This window comes from Cnephaeus nilssonii (assembly GCF_951640355.1).
Source record: "Cnephaeus nilssonii genome assembly, chromosome: 17".
In the NCBI taxonomy this organism is placed as follows: Eukaryota; Metazoa; Chordata; class Mammalia; order Chiroptera; family Vespertilionidae; genus Cnephaeus; species Cnephaeus nilssonii.
Genome location: NC_137088.1, coordinates 41,872,671 through 41,900,288, shown reverse-complemented (window position 1 = coordinate 41,900,288; position 27,618 = coordinate 41,872,671). Strand labels below are relative to the sequence as shown.

General features: G+C 52.6%; 1 protein-coding gene across 7 annotated transcripts in view; it reads right to left on the bottom strand.

Annotated features, from left to right (window-relative positions):
• The window catches only part of CACNA1D (calcium voltage-gated channel subunit alpha1 D), a 298,642-nt gene that overhangs the window by 29,663 nt on the left and 241,361 nt on the right, over positions 1–27,618 (bottom strand). For 6 of the 7 annotated variants that reach the window (XM_079794704.1, XM_079794705.1, XM_079794702.1 and 3 more), the window contains 9 exons: positions 22,203–22,286; positions 14,275–14,403; positions 12,004–12,069; positions 10,454–10,545; positions 9,386–9,545; positions 8,385–8,512; positions 8,159–8,255; positions 6,522–6,624; positions 5,154–5,255 (listed from right to left, as the gene is read on the bottom strand). In XM_079794704.1, coding sequence (XP_079650830.1) covers positions 5,154–5,255; positions 6,522–6,624; positions 8,159–8,255; positions 8,385–8,512; positions 9,386–9,545; positions 10,454–10,545; positions 12,004–12,069; positions 14,275–14,403; positions 22,203–22,286 — 961 coding nt within the window. The remainder of the gene's footprint in view (positions 1–5,153; positions 5,256–6,521; positions 6,625–8,158; positions 8,256–8,384; positions 8,513–9,385; positions 9,546–10,453; positions 10,546–12,003; positions 12,070–14,274; positions 14,404–22,202; positions 22,287–27,618) is intronic. The other variant, XM_079794707.1, reaches the window with a different exon arrangement.

The following is a 27,618-nucleotide window of genomic DNA, read 5'->3' as shown; positions in this document are numbered from 1 at the left end:
TAGAGTCAGTTAGATAAACTGACACTCAAAATTGCGGAAAATAACATTTGTCATAAGTTTAGTAGAGCAGCGTATTAGTAACATTATCAAGTGCTGTCTTGGTTATTTACTTAAAATAAAAATTACAAAACAAAAAAGGCTTTCCTAGGTCATATTTTCACCCCTGTGCACAGGGATTTGCATGTGTAATTACCATGAACTCCAAGGGCAATTAACCATTCAAATCCCGATGCCTGGAGATAAAGACAGAGACCTCAGAAAGGGGACAGACAAGCTCAGAAGAAGAGGAAGGTTCATTCAAGTGACTGCAAACCCAGATTTTCATGTGCCCCTTGACTCTCTGCATATGCCATTTCTTGGTCTGTAATTCAGAACTAGTTGTGGTGTGTGTGTGTGTGTGTGTGTGTGTGTGTGTGTGTGAGTGTGTTTGGCTTTTTTTGGGGGGTGGGGTGCTGTAAGTGACAGCGCCAACTAACCTCATGGTGGAGCTGACTTACTTCTGCTTTGTTCAGAAACAACTGGAACTCTGCTGAGCATTTTACAGGTGATGCATGAGGCAGAATAGAGGCTCTGGCTGTCTCGGGTAAACCACCTTGGCAGTGTGCATGTGCCCAAGGATATCCACAAGCCCTGCTCCCCCAGGGTTCCTGGGTGGGAAGCTGGAGCCCACCCCCTGTGGGCACGGACCGCTGACCATGATTTGCAGAGGCTGGGGGTGGAATGGTTGCTAGCCCTCAGGCTTTAGCACAGCTAAACCTTTGGCCAGGATGCCCTTATAAGAGTTTCACGTGATCTGGGGCAAGGAGCTCAACCTCTATGCATAAAAGGGGCTATGTCTCTTAGAGGATCTGTGAGGACCACAGGAGAAGAGGCATGTAAAGTACGCAGCCCCCTGCTTGGGTGGCCCTCATTCTGGGGGCTGGATGACTGAGCCACGAGAAACACTATCATCTTGCACCCGGCCAACAGGGAGATCCCCTGCAATAGATTTTACAGCACACAGTTGGGGGACACTGAGGCCCACTGTGTTCCCTAATGCACCATGGGTGGGGTTCGTTTAGCGCCCATGTGGAAGGTGTCTCTGTCTGGACACTGCTGGGCATTCCAGGGCTGCCTCTCCAAACATCCTGTCAAAAGCTACTCAGTGTTCCTGTGAGAGGAGATGCTTGGAGTGGTTTGACTTTGAGAACATGTTGCATTCCTTCCAAACCCAAGCTGGGCAAGTCTGGAGTGGTGCAGGGGCCACCAAAGTGAACCCCAGGCTTTGTGCAGCATGTGAAACCATGGTCCCTCACCTGTCTCGGGCTGGTCCAATGATGCACTCGTGGGCAAGGAGGCGAGAGGTGAAGAGAGACCATGCGGGTTGACACTTCAACCTTTGCCCTTGAGCTGCCCTCTGTTTTGCTCAGGGGTGTTTGGACACCAGTTCCAGCCACCCCTCCTATTGGGCATCTACAGGTGCCAGGCCCCGAGTCAGGGAGCTCCGCTTGGGTTGCCCGGCGTCTTCAACCACAACTCTGAGATGGTGGATCTGCTCACCCGCACTGACAGCTGAGAAGGTTGAAGACTTGCCCCAGGCCAGTCAGGTTGGGACACGAGCGCCAAGCCAGCTCTCCTCCTCCTCTGCACCACCGCCCTGAGGGATGGCCTACCTCCTGCCACACGGGCCACCTTCTTCTGTGGGGTGGCCTCTCCCAGAGTACAAGTCTCTCTCGCTACTGGGCTGCAATCAGGAGGGGGACCGACTGCTGACTGCCTAGAGATCCCTGGGGACCCGGGGGATTCTCCGCCTGCTGCACCACAGCGGCCTCTCAGTCCAGACTTCCAACCCTTCTCTGGTGGCTTGCAGGAAAATGCCACTCTATCCACAGAAGACCATCTCCTCCTTCCACACCAGGATGCCTCAGCACACACAGGCCTACTCTCACCTCCCTTCAGCCAGACTGTGCGAGCCTGGAGGGGCCCAGGGGCTCCTGCAGGGGGGTCTGAGCTCCCCCTGTCCTGGAGCCAGGCCACAGTGTCCTCAGTGCAGAGCTGACGTGTTTCTCCCTGAGGGGCCACATGGAGCAGAGCACAGCCACCCAGGGCAGGGTGCAAGGTCCACGTGGTCTGCTCCACTGAGACGCTGAGCTAACAGACTGAGCCCAGGAAGAGTTCTTAAAAACAGGAGAGTGAAAGCCATAGCACATGGCGGGGAACCTTTCTTCTGCCGAGGGCCATTTGGATATTTATAACATCATTCGCAGGCCATACGAATTATCAGCTTAAAAATTAGCCTGCCGCCGAAACCGGTTTGGCTCAGTGGATAGAGCGTCAGTCTGCGGACTCAAGGGTCCCAGGTTCGATTCCGGTCAAGGGCATGTGCCTTGGTTGCGGGCACATCCCCGGTAGGGGGTGCGCAGGAGGCAGCTGGTCGATGTTTCTCTCTCATCGATGTTTCTAGCTCTCTATCCCTCTCCCTTCCTCTCTGTAAAGAATCAATAAAAATATATTTTTAAAAAAATTAGCCTGCCATATTTGGTCAAACATTTAATTAACTCACCCCTAATGCCTTGGCAGGGCCAGACCAAATGATTTCTGGGCCTTATATGGCCCGGGGCCGGATGTTCCCCACCCCTGCCATTGCAGGGCAGGAAGAGAAGGAAGGCATGCGGGGAGGCTGCCTGGGCTCAGGACTGGAGAGAAAGGGGCGGAGCCGGCTCTGAGTGCTCTTTAGGGCAAAGGGGCCAAGGAGCCAGGTCAAGGAGCAAAGGCCCAAAGCGAGGAGAGCCTCTGGGAGGGGAGGACCCATGAAATCCGTGACAAGAGTGGAGGGGAGAACATGAGCCAGGGTCAGAGATGGGCAATGGGACATCAGCCTATGACGGAGACAGCAGACAGGCTGTGCCCACAGCCACAGGCTCCTGCACAGAAAAGTCCTCAGCTGGCATTCCAGGGCTCCATCCTGAGTGGCCCCTCATTATCAAGCTCATGACAACCTGGGCACCTCACATCACACTTGTAAGCAACTCCTCCTGAGATGGGCACCTACTGTCACTGGGTCTGGAAGGGTCTCTCTGACCACCCCACATCGGCCAGTCCCGGCACAGGGACAGCTGGCCTGGCTGAGTCTGCTGCCCTCTGCGAGGTTACAGCACAGGGGACACCGAGCCCCTCAGCCGTGGGAGCTACCCACTTGCTGGCCTGGAGGGCTGAACGAATATTCTCACTTTCTAAGTGTGCCATGGCAAGGGAAAGGTGGGAACCACTGGCCAACTGGCATGGGAAAGACTAAAAAACAAAGAGACAGAATTAGAACACTGCCCAGCACCTCACTCAGGGTCTGCTCACCGCAGCCAGAAACCCAGGCCTTTCGACCTTCTGCAGAGGCAGCAGCGCTTATCTGAGACTCAGCCCGACAACATTATCCCAGCACATACACAAGCCACGACACGGGACTTCCGGAGGACCCCATCTCCTCCTGCAGCCCCCTTTCCTACTTTTCGGTTTCACAGTGCCACTTGATGCCATTTTGAAATAGATGAACACCCACTCCATTCAAAGAGATGCAGAGAAAAAGCCAAGGCCGTCATTGGGCCAAGAATGTGGAAGAATATGTAGCTTTTAGTAGGTGTCTAGTAGAGCTAAAAGCTGGTCGGTTTTTCAAAGGAAGGGAGCTTAGATGGTGAGCCAAATTCTGGACTTTTTTCTGGTCAAATGAAAAGAAACGAAGCTTCACAGGATGCTGTCCGAGGGGATCTAGCCATGATGGGCCCTGACGTGTGCGTGAGACTAGTTTGTAATGAAGGTGGTGTTTCAAGGGAAGGTTTACTCAGCCAGCCCAGACCGTTATTCTGAAGCATGCATCTGTATTTCAAGAAACATTGTAGGGGAATACAATTGGCAAGAGATAACTCTGATTCCATGCCACCACCCTAAAACAGAATTGCTTCAGAATATTCTGAAAGACTGAGAGTTGAAAGGAATGGAGGCTGCAGAAAAAGCTCAAGCACATTGTTATGACAATTTTTAATAAAGCGATTAACCTCAGCCATGCGAGCACTTGGGTGTGCAGCTCTAAAGAAAAGAAGGAAACCGAAGAGCTGTTTTAAATGTGCAGTATCAGTTCTGTGGACAACAGTATCCGTTCTCCCGTGGACATGTGTGCGGGATCAGTTCCTGGGGTGGGGTGGGGAGAGTTTGAGGGTTTTGTTCTTTTTGGTTTGGAGGCCTTTTTGCTTCCCCTTTATCATTTCTTTGTGGGCCATCTTCCCCGGCTTTGAGCCATGACCATGCTAGCTATGGGTGTCCCGTGCAGCGACAACATCTCATTCTGCTTCTCATTTCATGCTGACGACCAGAGCTGGCCAGCACAATGCTCTCTCCCCAAGAGCCAGAGGTTGTCACCTTCTCAGAGGGGGAGGTATTGGCCACCATCCTGGCCCGGGGTTCTGGAGTCAGTGTCCAGACCTGAACGGATCCTGCACCTTTAAAACTTGAAAATAAAAGTCGAAAAACCACCACCTCAACTTCTAAGTCCATGTGCACTCAAACAAAAGTGGAAAAACAGTGTATAAATTATATATATATATATATATATATATATATATATATATATATATATATGAAAAAACTTTAGTCAGTTATTTCTTGATAAATAACGAAAGAAAAAAAGCATGCCTGTTAGTCCTGTCCCTACTTAAGTTCTAATGATAGGGACATTTATTTTTTTGTTAGTTATGGTAGTAAACTCAGTCTTGACAAGAACATTTTGAAAATACCATTTTCTGAAAGCTAAAGATTTTTGGTGAGGAGCTTTCACCAATATGTTAAAGGATAAATGGAAACTAGCTTTAAAAATTTCATTTTGGACCCCGAAAATCTAGGCTTTTTGTTTTGAGGCAGCAGGCTTGTTCTCCAACATTAATTCCCCCACAAGCAGAAAAGCCGGGCGCCAGCCACCTTGTCTGGTTCCCCTCCCACTGAGGCCTCTCCTTTGGAATGTTGCTCATGTGACCCCAAGTGATTACACCAGAGGGCCGGAGGCCTTCTTTGGCGCTTGGCCTCAGTGACCTGGCTGACACGTAAAGCAACCCGCAGCCGGGCTGGCGGCAGACACGACCCTGAAACCCACGTGTTGGCCAAGAGCTACTTAGGAAAGAGAATGCACTGACCACCAGCTGGAGGGACAACTTGGTCAAGTAGCTTCATGCTGGTTTTCTTCCAGATTTTCTTTATCACAGCGCGGAGCTCTTCATTAGCTTGTTCCAGGTTCCCTGGATTCAAAGAGCAAGAGGAGAAAACAAACCTTGCTTCTTGGCCAGCAATCCCTCTGCTGGGACCATGCGCTCTCCCCGCAGCCCGACCTGGTAGGAGCATGGCCCTCGGGTGGGCGCTCCTCCCCGCAGGCTCCCCGGTCAGGGCCATTCACACTTCCTAACAGCTGCAGTCACTCCACCGTGGGAAGGACCGTGTTTTACTCTGGAATCCATGTTCTACCTTCCCAAGCCCACACCTATACATTTCCTGCTGCTCCCAGCCTAGAGTGCCGAATCCTGCCTCCATCCTTGAACACCCAGACTAGATTCCACCCACAGAAGACGTTCAATTCCCATTGTGCGGACTCATCTGTAGCACCCGCATCATCTTGGTCTCATCAGATGGGCTGATGTTTGTCTCCTCAACAGACAGGTCAGCGCAGAAGGCCATCCCGCCTCCTGCATCCCTCGCTGATGCAGGTGGGGCCAGGTGCAGGAGGCCCACTGCAAGGAGCCCGCTAGCTTGCGGGGACTGGCTTTGCTGGATAGAGTCACCCTGATCCCCAGGGCCGCGGGAAAACAGCTGCAGTGTCCACCACTGGCCCCTCTTCCCCCTCCTCCCTCACAGTCTCTGCTCCTCCACCTCATGGTCACCCCTCAACCTGCTGCAATTGCTTTCCATGCCACCTCTGAAGCTGCCACCGAGCCACCTGCAGTGGCCACGCTCCAGGCTTATTCTATCAGTGCTGAGCGTGGCCCCGAAGACCCGTGTGCTTTGGTCTCAGCTGGGAGGACGCGGGTCGTGACAGTGTTTCCCCACCACGTGCCAGCACTGCAGAGCGGCTTCTGCAGGCATCCTCTCACCTCATCCCCAGGACTTCCCCTGACGTAGGTGTGCTCATTTCCTTCCCACAGAGAAACATCCTACAGCTCAGAACAGAAAAACCCCTCACGAAGGTCACACGAGTAGTAAGGGTCAGTTGGAGTGAGCTCAGGGGTGACGGTGCTGACGCTGCCCTGATCTCCCACCTATTTCCGCTCTCTAGTAAGCGGTGGTATGAGTCACCTCAAAACCCTCAGGGACAAAGAGAAGCATAAAGGAAGGAAAGAAGGGATGAGGGAGGTGGGAACAGTGTGCCCACCAGCACTAAGGTTCTCACTGCACTCACCACGTCCTTCCCAGGGCCTCCCCTCGACAAGGAAAGGCCCAGAAGGGAGAACACAGGTGGGAGGTGGCATCTCCTCCCAGTTCTACCCCCTGACCGGCTCCCAGGGGACGCTCACCTTCCGTCTTGATTTTAAGAGCTGTTCGAACCAAAGCAAACAGGGTTGCATTAAACATGACTGTCCCATCACTGTTGAGAGGCATGTTCATGGCAACTAGTCTCTGCAAACAGAAAGAGAAGCTTCTTACCGGCATGTGGATGATGACAGCGCAGCCCTTTCCCGCAGTGATTCTGTTTCTCCCTCATCTCTTTTCCGGTCCGCCCTAAAAATGTAACTCACCAGCCATTTGAGGAGCCCCTACCAGCTGGGGCTCTGACACGACAAAGATCAAAGCTTTTAGTCACGAAACACAAATGTTGGCCCTCGGTGTGCTCTGTCTTTGTGCTTAACCTTGATTGTTTAACCATCTCACTGTTCCAGCACTTTTCTCCCTTTCTGAACAACCAGCTCTCCCTGTGTCCTGTGGTCATGCCTCCATGCTGGGCACATCCTTCAGGCTGTTGTGAGGGTGAAATGTGGTACCAGGTCCAATGAGCCAGGCACAGGGCAGGGGACTCGGGTCCTCCAACAACGACAGCAGGGGTACATGACTATTCCTGACACAGAGTGTCCTTTAAGGACCTGCCCTGGTGCGACCCTTGTGGAGTCCACGTGGTTTCTGCACGTGTTTGGTCCTTCAGGGCAGGGAACAGTGGGTGCGGCTGAGAAAATCTCTGAAAGCTGGAAATACACAGCAGACTCTACTCTGCTCCCTGGGTCTGTCCAGAACCGGCCCAGCAGCCCTGGAGTGCAGGCTGGCTGGGTTCCCACAGGGCAGAGTTTCCACAGGCAAACCCTGCATTTCTCTTAGAAAGGGACTTCTTTTCTGTTGCTACAGCTGACTCCAGGTGAGTCACTGAGCTCTTGGGAGGGAAAACTGAGCTCAGCCGGGGCTCCCAGAGAGCAGGGTCAGAGGTGAGAGCTACAGAAACGGAGCGGGAGGTCTGGACGCACCCACGCCCGGCCACCGCCTGTGCGCAGGACAGGAGCGCCGGTGCAGGGGCACAGCGCCGCATCCACCAGCACAGAAGCTAGAAACGCCCAGGACTCGGTCTTCTCCACTCCACTTCCTCAGTGGAGCCCTCAGCCACTTCCTCTCTCTCCCCCATCCCACTGCCCTCACTCTGGTTCTGGTCACTTCACACCCAGACAGTCCCCACAGCTCTCCCGGGTGTCCCTGGCCCTGATTTACTTCTCCCTCTAGCACGCAAGTCCACCCGTGCTTCTTCCCTGGAACTCTGCCTGGCCTGGAAGGTTCCTCACAGCCACACCACACGCGCCTGTGCCCTCCACCACTTCCTCTTCTGTCCCAGCCGCACCAATGACGCCCCATGTGCCTCCGCGTCGGGGTTCTCTGTGCTCCTTCCATCTGACAAACCCCCACGTCTCTCCTCCTGGGCCTGACACAAAGGTCACCGTCCCCTGCCTTCACCCAATGACGAATGACACAATTCCCCTCCTATTCCTATCGCTGGCTGACAGGGTGTCCCAGGAGCGACATTTCTGGGAGCGCCTCAAGGGTGGGAACCATGGGTCGTCCGTCTCCGCATCCTGGGCGCCTGACAGCAGGTGTGAGGGAAGGTCACCGAGTGGTTTCTGAATGAACCAGGGAGTCTCTGCAAGAGAGGCCGTCAGACACCCAAGGGGACACTCACCTTACAGGCTACTCTGTGTGGGCACAGCTTCCCGAACCCCAGGGGCGGCTGGATGCGGCGGAGCAGGGTGACCACGTCCAGGTGCTTGATCCTCCCCCTGAGACAAAGCAGAGCGTGAGGTCCAGGCAGCAGTGCTGAGCGTTCAGTCCACCCCACCTCCCCAAAACCACGGCCCCCTTTTCAGAAACAGCCCCCACAAACAGCCAGGGCATCCTTCCCAACCTACTTGGCCTCGGGGTCGTATTCTGACCATATTCTTTTGAATTCGTCTAAATGGTGAGGTCCCAGAATAGACCAGTCCCGGGTCAGATAATCAAAATTATCCATGATGACGGCCACAAACAGGTTGATGATCTGTGAAAGCAAATCAGAGGGAGGAGCTCAGTGGCACTCAGATCCGTCCGGCCGGACCCCGGTGAGAGCTTCCTCAGCACAGGGTCACGAAACATGTGAACCCATGTCCCCAGAGAGGCTGTAAAACGCCACCTGAAGAACGGTTAACGAGAAAGCAGACTTCTAGCTCTCCGGGATGGCTTTGGTCTAGTCCCAGGGGAGGGCAGGGGGAGGAATTATCTGGACCTTTGAAGCACACAGCAGTGTTATCGTTTCACTGCTACCAAATAACTCACACTCTTAAGTCACTGCTATGTGCACGGGCTTTGATCTTTTCATAAAGACACCAGCGGTCCCAAGCAGTGGGGTAGTGACCACACGAGCCCGTGACAAAGCCTCGAGGCCCTGCTCACAAGGAAGGCGCTTACCACTGGCAATTACAACCAAAGCCGTGTGATAGGTACAGAAGCCTCATTACACTACACTCTTGTGTATCTTTGATAATTTTCATAATGAACTTTTTGAATTTTTTAAAAAAGAATAAAAGTATATAACTAAAAATAAAAAATAAAAAAAATATCTTAATAGAGTGATTCGAACTAACTAATCCAACAGGATTTCATGACCTTAATCTGTGGAAAACAAAGTTTTAAAGAATTTCTTCTAAACTCTTCAAGAAAAGGAAGTGTAATCCCCTCAACTTAATAAAACAGACTCAAATGAAAAAAAAAACACAAAAAACAAAAGCCGGCCAAGCCTGCCTAGTGGCGTGGAGGGGGCTGTTCATCAGCGTAGAATACCCCCAGCAGGTGAGTGGGGCAACGTCCCTGGTCTGAATTCCAAGTGCTACACCAACACCTGCTGATCCCAAGGGGAGCCCTTCTGCTCACGTACCAGAAACGCACAGAGCATGTAAAAGCTGATGAAGTACACGATGGCGAAGTTGCTCCCACACGAGTACTCCTCCCCGGGGTTGTAATCCGACTCGGGGTCACACAGCTTCCCCGGGAGGCAGGCCAGCATGATCTCCTGCCAGGCCTCGCCGGTCGCACACCTTTTTTAGAGCGAGCAAAGGAAAGGCTATTAGTAGGTGCAGAGGGCTTTGAGGCTCAGACCTCTAAAACATTTTTTTAAAAAAGTTTCTCATTGGAGCAAAACCTAAGGACTCTGTTGAAAAGCCAGTTGGAATTAGTGAAAACATGAAATTCCTACTTATTTTCAAATGCAATTTATTTCAGTATCCCTGCTATAACTTCGATTTCTATCAATCGATACGAGCACATCAATTCTTTTTGTAAAATTAGATGTTTGGTTTTGTGCCTTCTCTTCTTTAAACCCCTATGTTACAGTTTTTATCGATTATTCTCTTTTAATGACTTAACATCTGACAACTTGATAAGACCCCGTTCACCTTGTTGAAAGCCACGGACTGGAAACTGCCTAACTTTCAAATGACTTGCTATCTGGTCACTGAGTCCTTATCAATTACTTGTATAATTTCTAGAAAGTTCTCTCACTTTGAGGCACCCTTGTTTGCAAAGTTAACGAACTGGGGTTAAAAGCAATCCCGTAAAATTTCAAATTCCACATCTTAGGATGTGCCCCATTGGCTGTGCAAAAGGCCTCTGTGCTCCTGCAAAACCTCTGTCTGCCCGGTTGTGTTTCAGTGGGTGAGGCTCCCACGCATACGCTCATCTCCTTCCAGTTCCCTGGCGGCCTGAGCAGACCCACCAACTCCCAGAGGGATAAACCACCACAATCGAAATGAACACAGCCGTTTCTACAAGCCAGCAACACTCCCCTGTGGCTGAGCTGTTAGCGTCTCTGTTTAAGAACACACAACAAACAAGCACAGAAAGCCACCAGGACCAACTGGGAACAGCCACGCTGTGAGTAACACGTGTCCTCTGTCCCTCTGCAGCCCACAGCTAGAGCCACGCGCCCCGTGCAGGGATCAGTCACCTGAACAGCAGCAGCACCGCCTGGGGAAAGGTCTGGAAATTGTTGTTCCTGTTGATCTGGTTGTTGTCTCTCATGGCAACTTTCCCAAACATCTAGGTGGAAAAATTATTAGGGAAAAAAGAATAGATTTTGTCATTTTAAAAAAAGAAAAAAGGAACTCTCCCTGTCTGAATTTAGAACTAATTCAAATTCGAGCCACACCCACAGGGCTTTCCCATGTGCTGGGCACTTCATTTATTCACAAAGACGTGCCGGGCACTGTGCTAACCACAGGAACAGGTGGCGGCAGATACATTCTCCCCTCAAGGAGTTCTGACCCTGGAGAAGGGACAGAAAAGCAAGCACCAGGCAGCAGCCCTCGGATGAGAGCTGGTGGGCCAGCTGCACAGGGGGGCACAGGGAGGTCCGCATAGCTGAGGCTGGGCCTTGGGTCAGGGGGGCGCCCGGGAGTGAGATGAAGGCCCAGAACTGAGGCCTCAGAGGTGCACCTGGAAATTAAGAGAACGGGTGTGCACCAAGGTCAGGCTGCAGACAAGCGTGGGGCCGCCAGCCACGGAGGGCAGGGTGGGCTTTCCCTCCAGGGTAAGGGGAAGTTAGGAAATATGTGTGGGACTCAGAGAAGCAGACTGACATTTGAGAAGAGCGTGGCGCAGGCTAAGCCTCCCGTGTGAGCCGGGTGGTACGTGCACGCAGTTCCAGTTCTCTGAGACAGCTCTGGGCTAGGCTGAGAGCGACCTGCCGTAGAGGACCTTTCGGGGCACACAGCGCACAGGCTGCTGAATGACAGGGACTCCAGCGTGTGACTGTCGCTTCATAATGCCTGCTAGGATTCCTAGCGACTTGTGAATCCTTCTCTGCCTTCAGAATAGAATAAATCAGCATGACCCCTTCTCTCCTCGGGAATCACACCATCTCTTTACACTCACACCCCTCCCTTATCAGGAAGAGGGCATCTACCCGAACCCAGTGAGAATGTGGCAGACACCACCCAGGAAGGTTCGTCTCCATGGGGGACTCCCCACCTCCCCCTCCTCCTGGCGGCTCTGCCCACTGCAGCTTCGGGTCAGGGCTGCTGTTGATGAAGCCTCCGTCCTGTTCCCCACCCCAGGAGGAGCTGACCAGTAGCCTGTAGCCCCCCAGCCGGGTCACAGAAGGACCTGGTCTCATGCTTCTTCTCAAGGTGCTACTGAGGCAAGACAGGGGTCCCAGGTCAGGTGCAGAACACAGGACAATCTTGGCTTCTCTGAGGATGGCATTTCCTGTTGCTAAAATCAGCTATGGATTTTCTTGATCAGTTGACTCTCCCAAGACTCGGAGTGGCGGTGAGGGGTACCACCAAATCCAGCTTTTCTTGGCTTAGTCCAACCCCTCCTTGCTCTTCTGAGCCTGGCTCTCTCTGTCACAGGCTCTTTCCTTTAGAGCCACGTCTTTCTCATCTCCTTTTCTCTTAAGCAGCAGCCGTGTTGGCTTTCCATTCCACCTGGCGGAGGTGCATCTTGCCCCAGATCTGGGACTACCGAGCAAACGGGACCCTGAGGAGCTGGGCTCACCTGCATGCCGATGACCGCGTAGATGAAGAACAGCATGGCTATGAGGAGGGCGACATACGGGAGCGCCTGGAAGAAAGGAAGCACCCGGCTCAGCGCTGGCCTCTCGTCCCCGTGCTGCTGGGTACAGACTGAAGACCCACACGGGCCCACATGCTTTTCTCTTCCGTGTTATATTGAGAGAACATCACAGAGAGAACGGACTTCTTAAACCCCAGCACAGCGACTTCAGTCCTGAAGATGCCAGCCATGTGCACACCTAGGGTCACGGAGCTGCAGGCAGGACAGCTTCCCACAGTCGTCAACAGTGTATCCTAACCCGAGGCGGTGTCACCACCGACACTCCACTCTCATATTAAGTTCATCACTGGATTCCTTTGTGAAATTCTACAATTGATCAAACCATTCCAGAGCAGACATTTGGATGGCTCCCACTTTCTTGTGTGGGCCTGTGTGCATGGAAGCGAGGGGCTACTGTAGTTCACCTTGCCAAGGACGAGCTGTATGCAAAACCACCTGGCCACCTGCTGACGTGTTCCCTTAAGGAGAAGTCTTGGGAGTGGAATTACTGGGCCAGAGGGAAAGAACCACTTTCTGGCTGTCACTGTAGAAAACAAGACTCTTTTCTTAAAATGCACACTTTCCGAAAGAACCACTGAGGGGTTGGGCCAGGGAAGAAAGGAGCTACCTGGGTGGTCGTCAAGCCTGGGTTCTCCTTGGGAACATCAGATACAAGCCTGTGTGTTAGGTCAGAACCCTGGTCCTCTGACCCAATGTTCTTCAACTGCTGTTTTATCTCATCCCACGTGACAGAAGATGTCCATGTGCCCGGCACACCTCCAGGGAAGGCCCAGATTGTTAACCCTAATGCTAGGCACACGTTTAAAGCACTGACTTCCTCTCCTGTCCGCTAAAGGCCAGTGGCTGTGACACTTCCCGATGTGTGCCATCTCTGCACCTGTGACCACCAGCCTGACCCGGGGCAGTAACACCATCCTGGCGGCTGGACCGGTTCACTGAGTCCACAGAGTGAGCGTCAGGCTCTCCTATACCTACATGCATTTTCTTCCTAGTTTATGGAATATTTTAAGAATTCTGTTGGCACTGTTTCTCAGGTTTTATGAACTACTACTCCATGACATGAATTTATCTGTAAAAAAAGTTGAGCAATTTCTTTAAAAGTAAGAATGACATTACATGAATTCATTGTGTTTTTATAGCAGTTCACAAACTGGTGCTTTTTCCATTCCATATTAATAACAACTGTCTAGGGTTTCATCCCTTACCAAGATCCAGACTCACCCGCCTCAGGCCCCGGTCTGCCCGCCTGTCTCAGAGCTGTATTCTGGCTCCTCCTACATTTTCCCCACCAGGACTTGTGATTTTCCTTCTTTGAGTTTCTGGATCTACTCCCTTCTCTTTACGTGTTCAAATCCTACCCACTGAGGAAAAACGCTTCCTGGGATGTCAATGCTGGCCACCTCAGAGGTGGTAGGGGTCAGTGTGAACTTTTCCTTTATATATCTTTGGATCGCTTCTCTTGTTAATGTGAGCATTTATTACCTTTGAATTAAAATAGTCAAAAAAAAAAAGATGTAAGATTCATTTTCTAATGCTTGTGCCTATCTACAAAGTCCCTACATGGGTGTATCTTTTTAACAAGAATTTACACCACTCTCAGTCCAGAGGACTCGAGTACTGGGCGGGGTGCTGGAAGGCACGGGAGAAGCCAGGTTCTGTCCAGGAATAGACTAGAACCAGGCTGATCAGCCTGAAGAATCACAGTGATGAATGAGACCTAGTTTACGCCTAAGTGTCCTCAACTCCATAACCCTCCCAGACACTGGCTAAGACACTGGTGAGATGTGCTGGCCCTGGTGAAGTGGTCCTGGATTTGTATCTAGACCAGCTGACAACAGGACCATTGCAGCTGTATGAGGAGAAGCCACCCTAGTGAGAGGCTGTGAGGCTTCTTGGGTCTACTGGGACCCAGCATGCTCTCGGACATCACCATTTACCACCGGGCTTCCGGGGGAGGACAGACTGAATACTCAGAGGCTCCACATCTCTCTCTGCTTCCTTTAATGAAGGGTCAGGTCTCTCCAGCATTCCGTATTCTCTATTGACCTAGGTGGTCATGTGACCCGGGCAGTCATGTGACCAAAGTGGTCAGTGGTCATGCAGAAGAGAGTCTGGATCTGCCACGACGGGGGACAATCACTGACTTGCATAGGCTCTTCAGAGACAAAGAGAAGCCCATGGCCCGGCTCTTACCTGAAAGGACTTAATGAAGGTCCACAGCAGCGTCCGGATGCCTTCCCCCCTGCTGAGAAGCTTCACCAATCGCATCACTCGGAAAAGACGGAAAAAGGTGATGGAGATTCTATTGCTCTCTTCAGAGTTCTGAAGGGTTATCATGGAGAGGTCAAACCCAATGGAAAGTAGAACATGCAACACTTTCAGAAAAACAGCAACAGATGCAAACACAGGTGACAGAAGTAAGAATTGAAGATGTGTTTCTAGGGCCTTTTCACCTTGAAAAGCATGATATGAAAGGAAAAGTTACATGCTAACAACACAGGGCGTGGAAAACTGTGTCCACACAGCACATGCATGTCCACGTGGTCTAGTGTGTTAAGAGGTGAATGCTGGGCTGGTCAAGAGTACTGGACACTGATGATGAATGCAAACCACTGCAGACACTGTTCTGGAAGAACAATCATGGAGAATACAGAAACACTGGGAACTCGACATGGCCAAATAAACTCGAGGAAAAGGCCCAGCCCCTGGGCACTAGTCGCTGGTCTTACCCCGGGTGGAGCAGTTGGGACAGGGATATTTTCACTTTCAGTTGGCTTTAAGAAATCAAAGATTGAACAGGAATTAATGAACTGGGAAGGAAGCAGTGGTCCGGGAGGACATCCCCTCCCGCCTTTAACAAATGTGTGGCTGACGTCTTAGGACGACACACCTGCTCCCTCCCTGAGAAAATGCCAGGGACTCTGCTTGGAACTGGACTTGAGAGAGGGCAGCCATGGACCCAGGCTCACACTCCTGTCTAAGTCACCTCCAGGATGTGGGGTTCCAGGGCTGACAGGCACCCAGGAACAATAACGCTGCATGACCTCAGCTGTCCCTACATCGGAATGCAGAGTGGGGCTCTCTCTGTGTCTTCTGGGGAGCCTGGCTCTCTTCACTGAATCTGAGCTGTGGGTCCCAGAACTCACTGCTTTGCAGTGGGCCAACCAAACTCCGAGGAACAGAATGACTCCACCAAACGGGGCGAATGGTGTGGCAGCTGCCTGTGGCCCACAGGCCCCCCTGGACCACACTCTGATGCTGGGGCCACACGCCTGGGCAGTGCGTGTCCCATGATGCCCTCTCTGGCGGGGCTGCTGAGGAGCTAGACAGACTGAGTCAGCGGGGGCAGGAGATCTATTTTCCCTTCACTGCACTGGCAGCTCAGACTGCTGTTAAGGGAGACAAAGCCCAGCTCTGTGTGACTACTGGAGAGCAACAGCTCAGGACCAGCCTGCCCTGAGCTCCGGTAGCTCTGCCCAGCAGAGGTCTGGCTGGGCGCCTGGAACTGGGGCCCGGGGGTGCAGAATCACAGCACTCACCGCCCTGTGTCACTGCCTCCCCCTCAGGCTGGGAGCCCCCAGAGGGCAAGGACCTTGCCTCACTCCACTCAGTGCCCAGCATGGGATCTGGCACTTATTAGATGCTTGATAAGTACTTCAGAAACCGCAAAGAGGTTGTAAGAAAACTGCAGCAAATATCAGGAGGCATCTTTACATTAAACAGGGAGGGCTGAACAAGAATCCGGGAATGATGGCCTTTCTCTTTCCTTTGGGAGTGGCACCTCTGCTGAAGCGGCTGGTCTACCAGGTGACTGACCCCCAAGGCAACGAGGCTCTTCTGGTTGGGGCCCAGCACTGCTGCGTGCGCTCGGGCTGCTAAGAGCCTTTCCGCACGCACGGTGCCTCGGGGCAGCGAAGGGCTGTGTGCGCCGTGGAAGCGCACAGCCATCTGACAGGTCCTCCTCCCCAGGGATACAGGGAACATCACGGCTCCATTCTGAAGCCTCACTCTTGTCCACAGCTGCCTCTTAGGACCAAAAATAAAATTCCACAAAACTCATGGAAAAATATGGGCACATCCCATCACAACTGAGATGCAGCAACGTGACTACGCACCCGGGACTAACAGGTCTGATATGTACAAAGGGCTCCTGGGCCACCTGGGGTGCTCAGGAGGTGAGCTCTGCAGAGGGACTGTCCCAGCCCAGGTCACCATTTTTATTCTCTTCTATCCTCTCACCTCAAACAACTGACATCTCCTGAAAGGGACAGATGGTGGTATTTAACTTAAGGCTTTAACAACTGAAGGAATTAGTTCTGCTGAGCTCTCGGTGTCTCCCACACCATCTCCTGTGTGCAGGAAGGCTTTCAGTCAGCCATGCAGCTGGAGTGTGAGGCTGTGAGAGTGCGTGTGTGTGTGTGTGTGCACACCTCTGACACCTATGCCAAGGGGACCTGAGCAGGCATAAGACGGAGCCTTCTGCAGCACACACTTGAAATGTCCATACACAGCCTGTGAGTTGGGCCTGTGGGAGAACGAGGAGGCCTGTGGTTGGGGAAGACACGCTTCCTGGCCACCTGCTCTGCCAGGCCCCTTCTGCTGCGGCTTCTGTCCTGCTCCAAGTCTGACAGACCTTGCACCGCCCTGTTCCTTCTGACGTGGGAAAATCAGCAGCCACCCTGACTTTTCAAGTGCCCATCTCTCTTTCAATCGATGTCTTTGAAGTTGACAAATCTTGGGCTATGGACTTGAAACCATGGATATTCTTTTGTTAAAATAAAAAAAAAAAAAGCAAAGAGGAGGAGGAGACAGCATTGGTGGAGGGACAAGGCAGCACAACATGCACGGAAGGAAGGAAAGAACAAACAGCACATCAAGCAGCGTGCACCCCAGCGGCCCGCTCTCCCCGTCCCACGTGCCGCACTGGGGAGGAGGCTGCTCGGGGGAGGTGTCGCAGGCAGCATGAGGAACAGTGCAAGCTGCTAAAACATCTTACACATTGGAAGGACCCTGAGGATGGCTTTGCTCAAACTACAAATGCCAGCTTGCAGAAAGGGCAGGCCAGCTCTTACCCCGGGCAGCACAGTAGTACTGCCTAGGGATCACTGACGAAATCTGATGGCTAGGTCCTGCCCCAAAGATTCTTATTTCATTGATGGCGGGGGTGGCGGGGGGGGTGCCTAAGCTTTGGGCTCCCAGGTGATTCTAACTAACGTGCTGCCAGAGCCGGGAACTGCAGTCCTGGCCGGGGGAAAGCAGGCCACATCTCCAGCGGACTGCCCACACAGCTATGTCCCTGTAGGTATGGACTGGCCCTGCAGAGTGGGAGCCCTAGAAAAGCCCACCTGGGCTGTTAGAGCCGACGGTGGGTTCTTTGGAGGTTGACGGGGGTTCAGTACTTGTATGCACAGATTAGACTCCACCCCATCTTCCTCACAAGGAGCGGAGGAGGACACTCTGCTGGGCCCTGGGATCAACCACTGGACACCCCAGATGGGGAAAGGACTTGCTCCCCAGGCAGCTGTTAGAGGGGACTCAGTGTCATCTCAGGGCTGGGACTAGATGACCTCAGGGGCTCCTTCCAAGCCTGAGATGCCACAGTCATCAGCTGGGACTCCTCCAGTGAGATGATCCGCAGCCTCTGGAGGCCAAACTATATGCCGGGTCAGGAAAGCTCCCGAGATCCCTGGGGCTCTCCTGATGTTCGCTCCAGCCCCGTCCCACGGGGCTCTCAGTCAGCCCCCAACAAGTGCAACCAAAGGGATCAGTCTGCACTTTCTGAATTAATTCCCACCTTTTTCTGGAAAAGCTGAAAGGATGCAGTTTTTCAATTCAGACAGGAAGCAAACCAACATCCCAGAACCAGTTAACCTGAGGTGCCCTAGAGAACCCAGTCTTTGGGTGGTGGGGGGGGGGGGGCTCCCTCTGATGACTTCTGACCTGGTATGTAACACCTCTGGCAGGAAGGGCTTGCTGAGTCTGTGTCCAGAAACCAGCAACCTGGTCCCCAGAAAAGGGTGAGCATATGGAATGGAGGGCTGGACAACCTGACTGTGGGTTCAGAACAAGAAGCGGACTGCAGCTGTTGGCCACCTGGTCTGAACTGGGTGCCTGACAAGCCAGGGACAATTCTAGGGTCCCTGGAAGCAGGTTCCCTACTGACCTGTGACATGCTCTTCTGTAAGTAATAAAAAGGCAGACGTGGGCTCTACGCCAAGTACGTTGCCGCCCAGCAATAACGGTAATGGCAAAGCAGCCATTCCCAGGTTAGGGAGAACAGGATGCGTTTCACCAAAGAGCAAACGGGCATCTGAGAGGGAGCAAAAGTGAGCCTGCCAGGCATCGTCTGACATTTTAGCAGCTTGGTGATGTGACGATGAAAGTGCTGGAGACGAGTCCACGAGAGAGATGAAACCATGACAGAGCAGGCCAGGGCCACGGGAGGGCGACGGGAGGGAGAGGGCTGGGTGAGCATGCAGGTAGGACAACGGGAAGGGCCATCCAAAATGTTTCTGCAAAGAATACAATGCAAGCTCGGTTTCTCATTTCCAGGTCGGATCATTCGTTCCTGAAGATTTTGCTGGCAAGCCACAGAGCCAGGCATGACTGACCACGATGGCCTCAGCTCGGGCCCAGGCTGGAGACAACGAAAGGTGGGGCGGGAAACAATTTAGATGACCATGACCAACAGCGTGTCCTGTGAAACTCAGCGAAAACCAAAGGTGGGGAAGCCAAAAACAAGTAGACAGTCTTAAAGTGCGCTTGCTTTAATGACTTCACCGTATATATGATAATATATATACTTGCCGCTACAATTTTCTAAAAATAAAACCAACATGAAAAATCAATTAGGCAACAGAAAATAAAGATCAACAGAAGTTGGGGGAGAGAGCACAGCAAGTTAATATTGCAAATAATGATGACGTATGGCAGCTAAAAACAGCCAACAATGGACCAAGAGCGTTCATGCTCAGCTGACCCAGGAGCTCTGGGGACAGGCCACTAAGAGACACACTAGGTGCTGCTACCCTGGAGGCCGTGGCAGGTGCGGGCGAGGGGTTTAGGAGTCAGAAGCCCCGCTGAGCTAGCTCTACCATCAGAGGTTAAGGACACCCGGTCTCGTTTATCTCTGTGCCTCCCCAAAGTTTCACCTATGGTCTGAGAATTCTAGACGTGCAATAAACATGTGTTGAATGACTGAATAAACGAGAAGGTGGCTGGAGCATTCGTTCTGCCCTGAGGCCTCGCGCAGAAACGCTGAGAGCTCCCACCGTGGCACTCTACTGGCCCAGGGCAGAGAGCTGGCATTGCCACCCACTGAGGAAGGTTCGGCCTCAAGCCACGTCTGGCTGGGAGAAGGTCGCTGACTGAAAGGACAGTATGGGAATGATTACCTGTGTGGTCCTGAAAGTCTCAGTGAATGCCAGGAACAGGCCCAATGCCAGCCTGTTCTGTGCAGGTACCCTGGTGTAAATGCTAACTAGAAAACTTAGTGTGGGCTTTTGTAGACCTGACTAACGAAGTTCATGAAGGAGGACAACACTGAGACACTGATGAGCGAGGCTGGGCAGAGGGGACAGAAGCAGTGGGCTCCTGCGCCCGGAGCAGGGAGGGGCAGTCAGGCAGCCGGGCAGCCGGGCAGCCGGGCAGGTGCTGTTGCTGAATGAACCGGTGCCGCACCCCGCCAGCCAGCAGGTGGGTCCGGCATTGGAGAGCTGGCTTGTTCCCTCAGTAAACAAGCCTTGGCCACATCCTGGTGCCCAGAAACTAAGCATTTACACCCAACCCCGGCACAAGGCTTGCAGCCCCGAGCGCTCTAGGGAGACCTGCTGAAAGTGTGGTTTATTCCATTTTCGTTTCCATTACAGACCACCTCTGACTTCAGAGCGTCTGTTTCAGAATTTCCATGCAGCACACTGTGATGGAAGTTACAAGCGCCTTTCACAAGATGACGAAGCAGGCAGATGTCTGCCCATCAAATTGGAGAGAGCCCAGCGGCAGCCCAGTTAGGGTCCTGCTGTTCTCCCATTAGCATCAGATTACTGTATGACCAAGAATAATTTATACATTATGAATGGCAATTTTCTAGCTGACTTATAGAATATCTCACATGAAGTGAAATTTTCCTATGTCTGGGCTTATGGAGGTTAGGGGATGTAAAATGCCATTTTGTACCTCGTCATGGCATGGATTTGGGTGTTATGAGGCTTAAGTCACACATTCATGCACATGCCAATGTCTTAGCCCATTTCACTCATTATTGCATGGGAAATCTCCCCACCACTTTGCGCTTTTTAGCAAGTATTTTCACAAATATTCATATCATTTTATCACAACATACCTACGAAGCTGGGAGAACAGATTTCATTTACCCCAGTTGACCCAAGAAAGAAGTGAGGACCAGATACAACAAGTCGTTTGGACCAGGACTAGAACCACCAGGCCTTGGACTGCATGTCCCACTGTTCCGTTCTCCAGAACCAGCCTAGCCCCAAACAGGTGGCACAATGGGGATTTCATCGTCCTTATCTGACACAGGCTGTCTGGGCACCAGGATGGACCTGCCGATGTCAGCCAGGCAGAGCGTGGCAGCCGAGTGTGGGGAGTGGCGAGGCTGGGGATGTGGAGCAGGAAGCCAACACTGCACAGCGGTCCCCACAAAGGACTCGACACAACCTGGCACACACACTGGACACCCACGAAGACTGCAGGTGACCTGGGACAGGCCAGGTGGGCAGGGCCATTTCTGCCTGCCTCAGGCCCATCGGTCTCGCCCAGGGTCAGACCCGAGAGGAGCCGGCAGGAGGTGAGGTTCCCCTTTCTCAAGCCTCTTCATTTTGAAATGGGGGGTTCTTGGGGTGCTTCTTGGGGGGAGGGTCGCTGCACCTACCCTGCTGCTTAGCCCCTCATCAAAAGATGTAACTGAGGGCAACAAAGGAGTACTGACCCCCCACCTGGATGCACACAGGCCTCCTTCCCCGGGTCCTGGGCAGCTGTCAAACTGCATCACCATTTTGGGAGCTTGGATGGGGACGTTCCCCAGTGTCACCAGTTGGACTCAGCAGACACAGGACAGGACAGGTGAGGACACCAGCAGCAACGGCCACATGCTCAGGGCACAGCTGTGGGATTTCCCTCCCGTGCCTTTGCTGAACCATTGTGGGTACCAGGGCACATACACTATGAACTCTGTTTTATAGCTGGGGAAACTGAGGCACAAAGCAGGCAGGTGACGTGCCAAGGTCACACAGCTAGTGGGTGCTGATGTGCACACACTCACATAACTCCTAGCCCTTAACATTGTAACACAATATTCTATTAAAATGTTTTAGTTCCAAAACAGTCATTCTACATTTATTTTCCAAGTCTCTTTTAGGGGAAGGGAGTGGGGTGAGGGTGGTGAGACCAAAAATGGTCTTCATCTTTCAAGAGAAATGCGTGCCTGAATTTCTAAAACATACAGAGGTCCCTGAGGTGGGGGGGGGGGGGGCGGCAGGGGGTGTTCGTTTCTGGTCTCCTCTATGCCAGACTTAACGAGAAAAAAATGACGGTGTAGGACACAAAGTTTGCTACTTACATTCACTTCAGTTATAGCAATATCAACGACGCTACCAACAACAATTAAGGCATCAAAAGTGTTCCATGCATCAGTGAAATAGTGCTGTGAGGGCAAGCATTCAGCCACAGAGGACAGGAAGCACAACAGGAGAAAAGAAGAAAAGGACAGTGTTATAAACAGGGAACATTCTAGCGTTATGCCACGCGGCTACTTGAAAAACTGCCCTGAAACAAACATGTTATAGATACATCATCTTGGAGACCCCTGCTGATACAGAAAATAAGAACAGTGAGAGACGCCTCGCTTGCCCTGCCTACCGGTGCCCTGGGTAACGCTGCAAAATAGCCCGTCCTCCAAAAGGTGGCCTGTGTCTAAAAAGGCCCAGGCTGGGGCTCTGCCTTGTCAAGCCTCTTTTCTGCAGCTCCTACTAGGAAACTCCTGGTTTTAGATGAAGTGAGGCTGGGGTCTGTGACTTGTCCAGGTGATGCCAGTGCGGGCGGGGAGCGGGATGTACACAGACGAAGGGCAAGAGGCGGGCGGCCGCGGGCGGGCGCATACTCACGTCGGCTTCGCTGAGGGCCACGTCTATAATGCTGCCGATTACGATGAGGGAGTCAAACGTATTCCAGGCGTCACTAAAATACCCCTGGACAGAGCAGGCAGGGGGCAGACATTTATGAGCATGTATGAATGAAACGCCACACGGATCAGATGGGCACACATCCAAGGCCCCGCAGCACCCACGGCAACCAGGGTGGGGGAGCCAAAGGGAGGCAATACTACTACCCACTGGAAAGGGCACAGTGGATGGTGTGCGCCTGCATGTGTGAGAGAGGCTGCCCATACGCATAGACACATGCACACATGCACGCACACGCACACACACATGCATGCACGCACACACAATGCAGACCCATGGTCCTGAGCAGCATGAACTGAGCAGAATATCTGCAGGGCACAGGGAGGCATTTGGCAACTCTGCCCTGGCCCCAGGGTGACAGGCCCAAACCTTCCTATGCTGATGGAAAAGCAAGCCCCTCTGACTCCTTCCACAGGGACCCAGTCACCCACCCCTTCTCCTCCACTTAAAGAACACTGTCAGCAAACATTCCACATGTTCTCATTTCTGTGCCCTTAAAACACACCAGTAACCCTTCCCCCTCCTCACCAGCCAACAAGAATTACAAAGGGTGTGCCTGAGACAAGTCCCTGTCTCTCAGCGCTCTGGGTCTAGCAGGGCAGACACAGGCAATGGCTGGCAGGGAGGCGGGCACCGGGGTGCACACAGGTCCGAGGCACCGAGTCGTGGCAGAGAAGCTCACTGGGGAAGCCAGGCTGTCTCGTGGAGGAAAAGAGCACTGACAGATGATGAAGGTGCTCAAGGGCCCCCACAGCCACCAAGGGAAGCCCCAAGTCGCCAGCAGCTCCTCCTTGCTCCCAGCTCTTGCTCTCTCCCTCCCTCCTCATCCTCCAGGCTAAGAGGACTCCTTTCCATCCATCAAAACCACCACCAGGTTCTCCCCCACCTCCTGACACTCCCCACCCCAACTCTATCTGCCCACACCACTTCCTCCCTCAAGGTCAGATCAAATGCTGCCTCCAGGAGGGGACCTTTCAGACCCTCCTGACGCACCCCCACCACGGTGACCGCATCTTAGACCTTGGTCACTGAATCCGGGTCTTTGCCGGCCCACCGCTCCGAGGAGGAGGCCTATGCTGATGGTCCCGTCCCCTCCTCCACTCACCCCGGTATCCACCCCAGAGCCTTGAACTAGGTAGTGCCTGACCCGCTGCAACGTCTCTTCCTATCAGTCATGCAGCCCAGTGCTTGTTTTTCCAGGTCTTCAACTCTCGCAACAATTCCGAAGGCACAACATCCCCATGAACGCGACTTACAAATCCATATACACGTGCCCTGTTTTACTTCCTCTTCCTGGTTCAGCACTATAGGTGCTAAATTGGGGCCTGTTGTCTCCTGACACCCCCAGAAAGGCCGAGATCCCAGGGGGTGGTGGGCCGCCCTGCACACAGAGGCTCCAGGCTGCAAGGCCAACGACTCTCTGTAAACCCACTGTGTCTCCTTACAAAGTCAGAACAGGTTTTAGAAATATCAATTCAGACCTGAATAGTATGAAAAAGGGGCCCCGTGTGCTCACCCCTGGGTACACTTCCCGCTGGATCAAGAAAACCAGGACAGGGGCACTTTGAAGTGTCAGGTCCCGTGAACCTGTGACCGAGCGCAGCCCCGAGGAAGGCCCTGCAGAGCCCCGCCTTCTGTGACACCACAGAAAACGTGGGCATGTTGGCTGTCCTCAGAGCCGGAGAAGGCACATTTATTTTGGTTTCTGTTCATCACTCCAGGGCATGCCTGGGGGAGCTATGACACTGACTGATGATTTGGGTTTTTACAAATTTTCATCTTAAATAGAGGAAGATTTCCCCACCCAACTGCCATGACTTCTGACCCATCTTTACCTCTCTCCTCCCCTCTTTCAATCATAATGCCTCAGCCAGGTGTTACCCTCATCGACAGCCACCTCCCAGCCCCATCTCAGACCGGTAGCAAGTCAACAAAAAGAGTTCACCTGCACAACTCTGATGGCCTGTGGGTCAAGTCTAATGGGAAGGTCTACTTAAGAAATACCAATTGAAAAAACAACAACAAACAATTGAGAGGATGGTACAACAATTTCCTGTATACTCCTACCTCCACACATATACAGCCTCTCTCATTATCAACACCTTATGAAATTGTGGAGGACCCCTATAAAAAAAATAAAAAGGAAGAAAGACCACATCCTACACCTTCTAGCTTTCCTTCTCAAGGTGCCTGATTCTTGGCCGGCACAACTGAGGAAAGATGGGCCGCTCCGAGGACTAGGCTAGTGCTGCTAACATGCAGTCATGCTGGTCGGGGATGAGATGAAGAGCTGCACCAGGACACAGAGGAACTCGCTGCCTACTTCAGCGAGCATCAGAGGGCGCATGCGTGAGGCTGTGGACATCCCAGGACCTAAGGGTGCAGGTTCTCTATGAAACGATGTGCACTGTTGCGATGGGTAACACTCAGTTGGCTGAGGAGCAGCCTTGGCAGACTGCTGAGGGGCAGGGCCTGCCCTTTCCTTCAGGACTTAGCAACTCAACAGCTAGAGTGTGGTGGGCCTTCCCCTCCCCTCTGGAGGGATGGGGGCCTCAGAATCATCCATGGTCTCCAGTAACTGCTGGGCCTCTGGCGTACACACAGAGCAGAAGCCAAGCATCCCTTGTCCTGTCTGTCCCGGCACATGGACAGCCCCTAGCTCGCTGCCCAAGTGCTCAGCTCCACCCGTTACCGCCTGTCATTTACCTGAGGCCACGCCCACTACTGCGCTGAGTGCCAGCCTTGTGCCTACTTTGGACTTTACTCCTGAACAGCTCCTCTCTTGCTGTCCAGAATGATCAGTATTCACCTTAGGATCATTCCCATCAACTGGGAACAAACTATTGTCCAACGGGGCCATTACAGCCCATGATGCTATATAAAATCACTTTCAATTGACACGATAGGGGCCTGGCATTTGAAGTCCTGGAACTTTTGGGCAATCTCTTCAACTCTCTCCAGAGGATCCCTCACACTCACAAAACCCTAGAGTCTACACCCCTAACCCAGGTGACTGGAACCAAAGGCTCCAGCCCCGACCAGGTGGCTCTGCTTGGTCCCAGGGAGGCAGGAAATGCCAGCCTGCCTTTCTTCCCACATCCTGTTTCCCGGTTTAGTAGCCGGTTTTGTAATAAAATCACTGTCCACCAAAGTCTGGTGTAACCTGAAAATGAGACATTGGCTTCCAACAGAGGGCCCTCTCCATCCCCCTCAGCCACTGACACACAACGTATCTCCTCCAGCTGAATTCTGAGGCCGAGCCCTCAAGTGGAACCAGCAGCCCCTACCAGCCCAGCCAGAGTCAGCCCTTAGATTACTTTTTGTCCAGCGCCAACTGCTTGAAAAGACCAAGCAAATCAGCCACTTGCAATAACTTCTATGACCCAAAAACAATTCTGACTCCAGACATTTAAAATCAGAAACCAGACTAATGTGGGCCTTGAGGCCAGGCAACTCCATTACGTCCAAGAATTCTACCCTGGTTGCCTGTCGATGTCTGGTCTGAAGCCAGGAGGTAGCACAGACTTGGCACCATGGGGGAGGAAGCCTGTGAGATGGCTGCATATGGGGGAAAGGAGCCCAAGCCCAGGGTCAGTTTGCCGCCCGGAGTCTCTCTCTCATCTGCAGATCTCAAGAAGCCTTTTACAAAGGACCTGGTCCTGTGGTTGACCTTGGCAGCCAGGTCATTTACCAGTTTCTGCCAGGGCAGTATTGGACTCAAGGTATGACCCATAGTGCCAACTTCTCATAGAAGCAGTTAGAAAGGACAGCTTCTAACTAGCATAAGCCTTTGCAAAGGTCAAGCGAGGGTTTACAGGACAACATACTCACTTTTGCCCACCCCTACTCTGCCCAAATATCCTGTGATAGAAAACCAGGTGCCCTTATGCCAAGAGGGTATCCCTACAGACTCATCCATTTATTCCTGTCTACAATCCCTAGTCTTTATTGAGTAACGAGCCTGCAGCAGGCATCGTGGGAGACAAAGAAGACTCAGCCTGTGGCATCGCTAGTGGAGAGAGAGGCGTGGAGCAGCAATGATGATGCTAACGCCCATACGCATCTAACCACACAATGCGTGGGAAGGGGCTGGCTCGGTAGGGACAGTGTCACAGAGGAGCCAACAATTCAGACAGGCTAAAGGATAACAGGCAGAAGCATGTGCCATGGAAAAGTCTAGCATGTAAACAGCTAGGGATGGGTGTGGAGAAGGAATGACAGGGAGAGAGTGGCTGGAAATGAGGCAGAAACGTCAGTGGGCCAAGGTTTAGTGGAGGCTTTGACATGAGACCAAGAAACCTATGTTTCTCGTGTAATAGGTGGCTAGTACCAGAATTTCGTTGGGAGAGGGGCATAGGGTTCACAAAGGGAGTCTGTGGAAGATGAACAGAGAGGGGCTGAGGCCAGAGGCAGGGAGATGGTGTAGCAGTCAGGGTAACTCAGAAAGGAGGCAGGAGAGATTGGGATGTTATGGGGGTCATTGACTCAAGGTATGACCCATCGTGCCAACTTTTTATAGAGGCTGTAGCCGGCAGCTTTCTAACTAGCATAAGCCTTTGCAAAGGTCCAGTGAGGGCCTAGGCAGGTACCCATTATACCAGGTGAGAAGGGGACCGGGAGAGAAACCCAACATTAAAGGAACAGGCTGAGCCCATGAGGTGAGCAAGTGTGACCGAGAGTTCTAGTTAAGGAGAAGGAGATGGACTGTTATTTGGCATTAAAATAAATCACTTTCATTATATGTGATCCCTGAAGAACTGAAAAGACAGCATCAAATTCTTTCCCCAGGAGGTGGAGAACGTCCGCTAGGAAGATTGCTAAGGTTTTCTTAATGAGCCCCACACCTGCTGGGACCCTGGGGCGGGGACCCTGGGGTGGGGACTGCCATCCTGGGAGGGTGATGGTTCCAGATGCCTGGTGTCCGCTGTGCGTTAGCTCTGCGCAGAAGCACACGGCCAGCACTAACACTCACTTCTTTCCCCAACCTAACTACTCTTTACTCTTGCCAAGCCCAAGTGGCTAGGCGTGTAAATTAGCCCTTTTTGAGGTAGAAGCAAGATCAAAATACTTCATCGCCTGAGACTTGGGAACAACGTGTAGCTCTCTGGGGATAAGCCCATGACCAAGGCAGGCAACCTGTCCAGAACACGTATTGGACCAAGCAGCAGGTGGGTGACATCTAGAAGCACAAAGAGGGAGCCTCAGACGAACGCCACCTGTTCTTTTTACCTGTACTTTGGAAAAGGCCCTTTATCCCCCTCCTTGGAGCAAGAGAATTCCAGGGGCTTCCCGAGGAACACTGGAGGGCAAGGCCAGGGGAACGGGGCTTGTTGCTCAC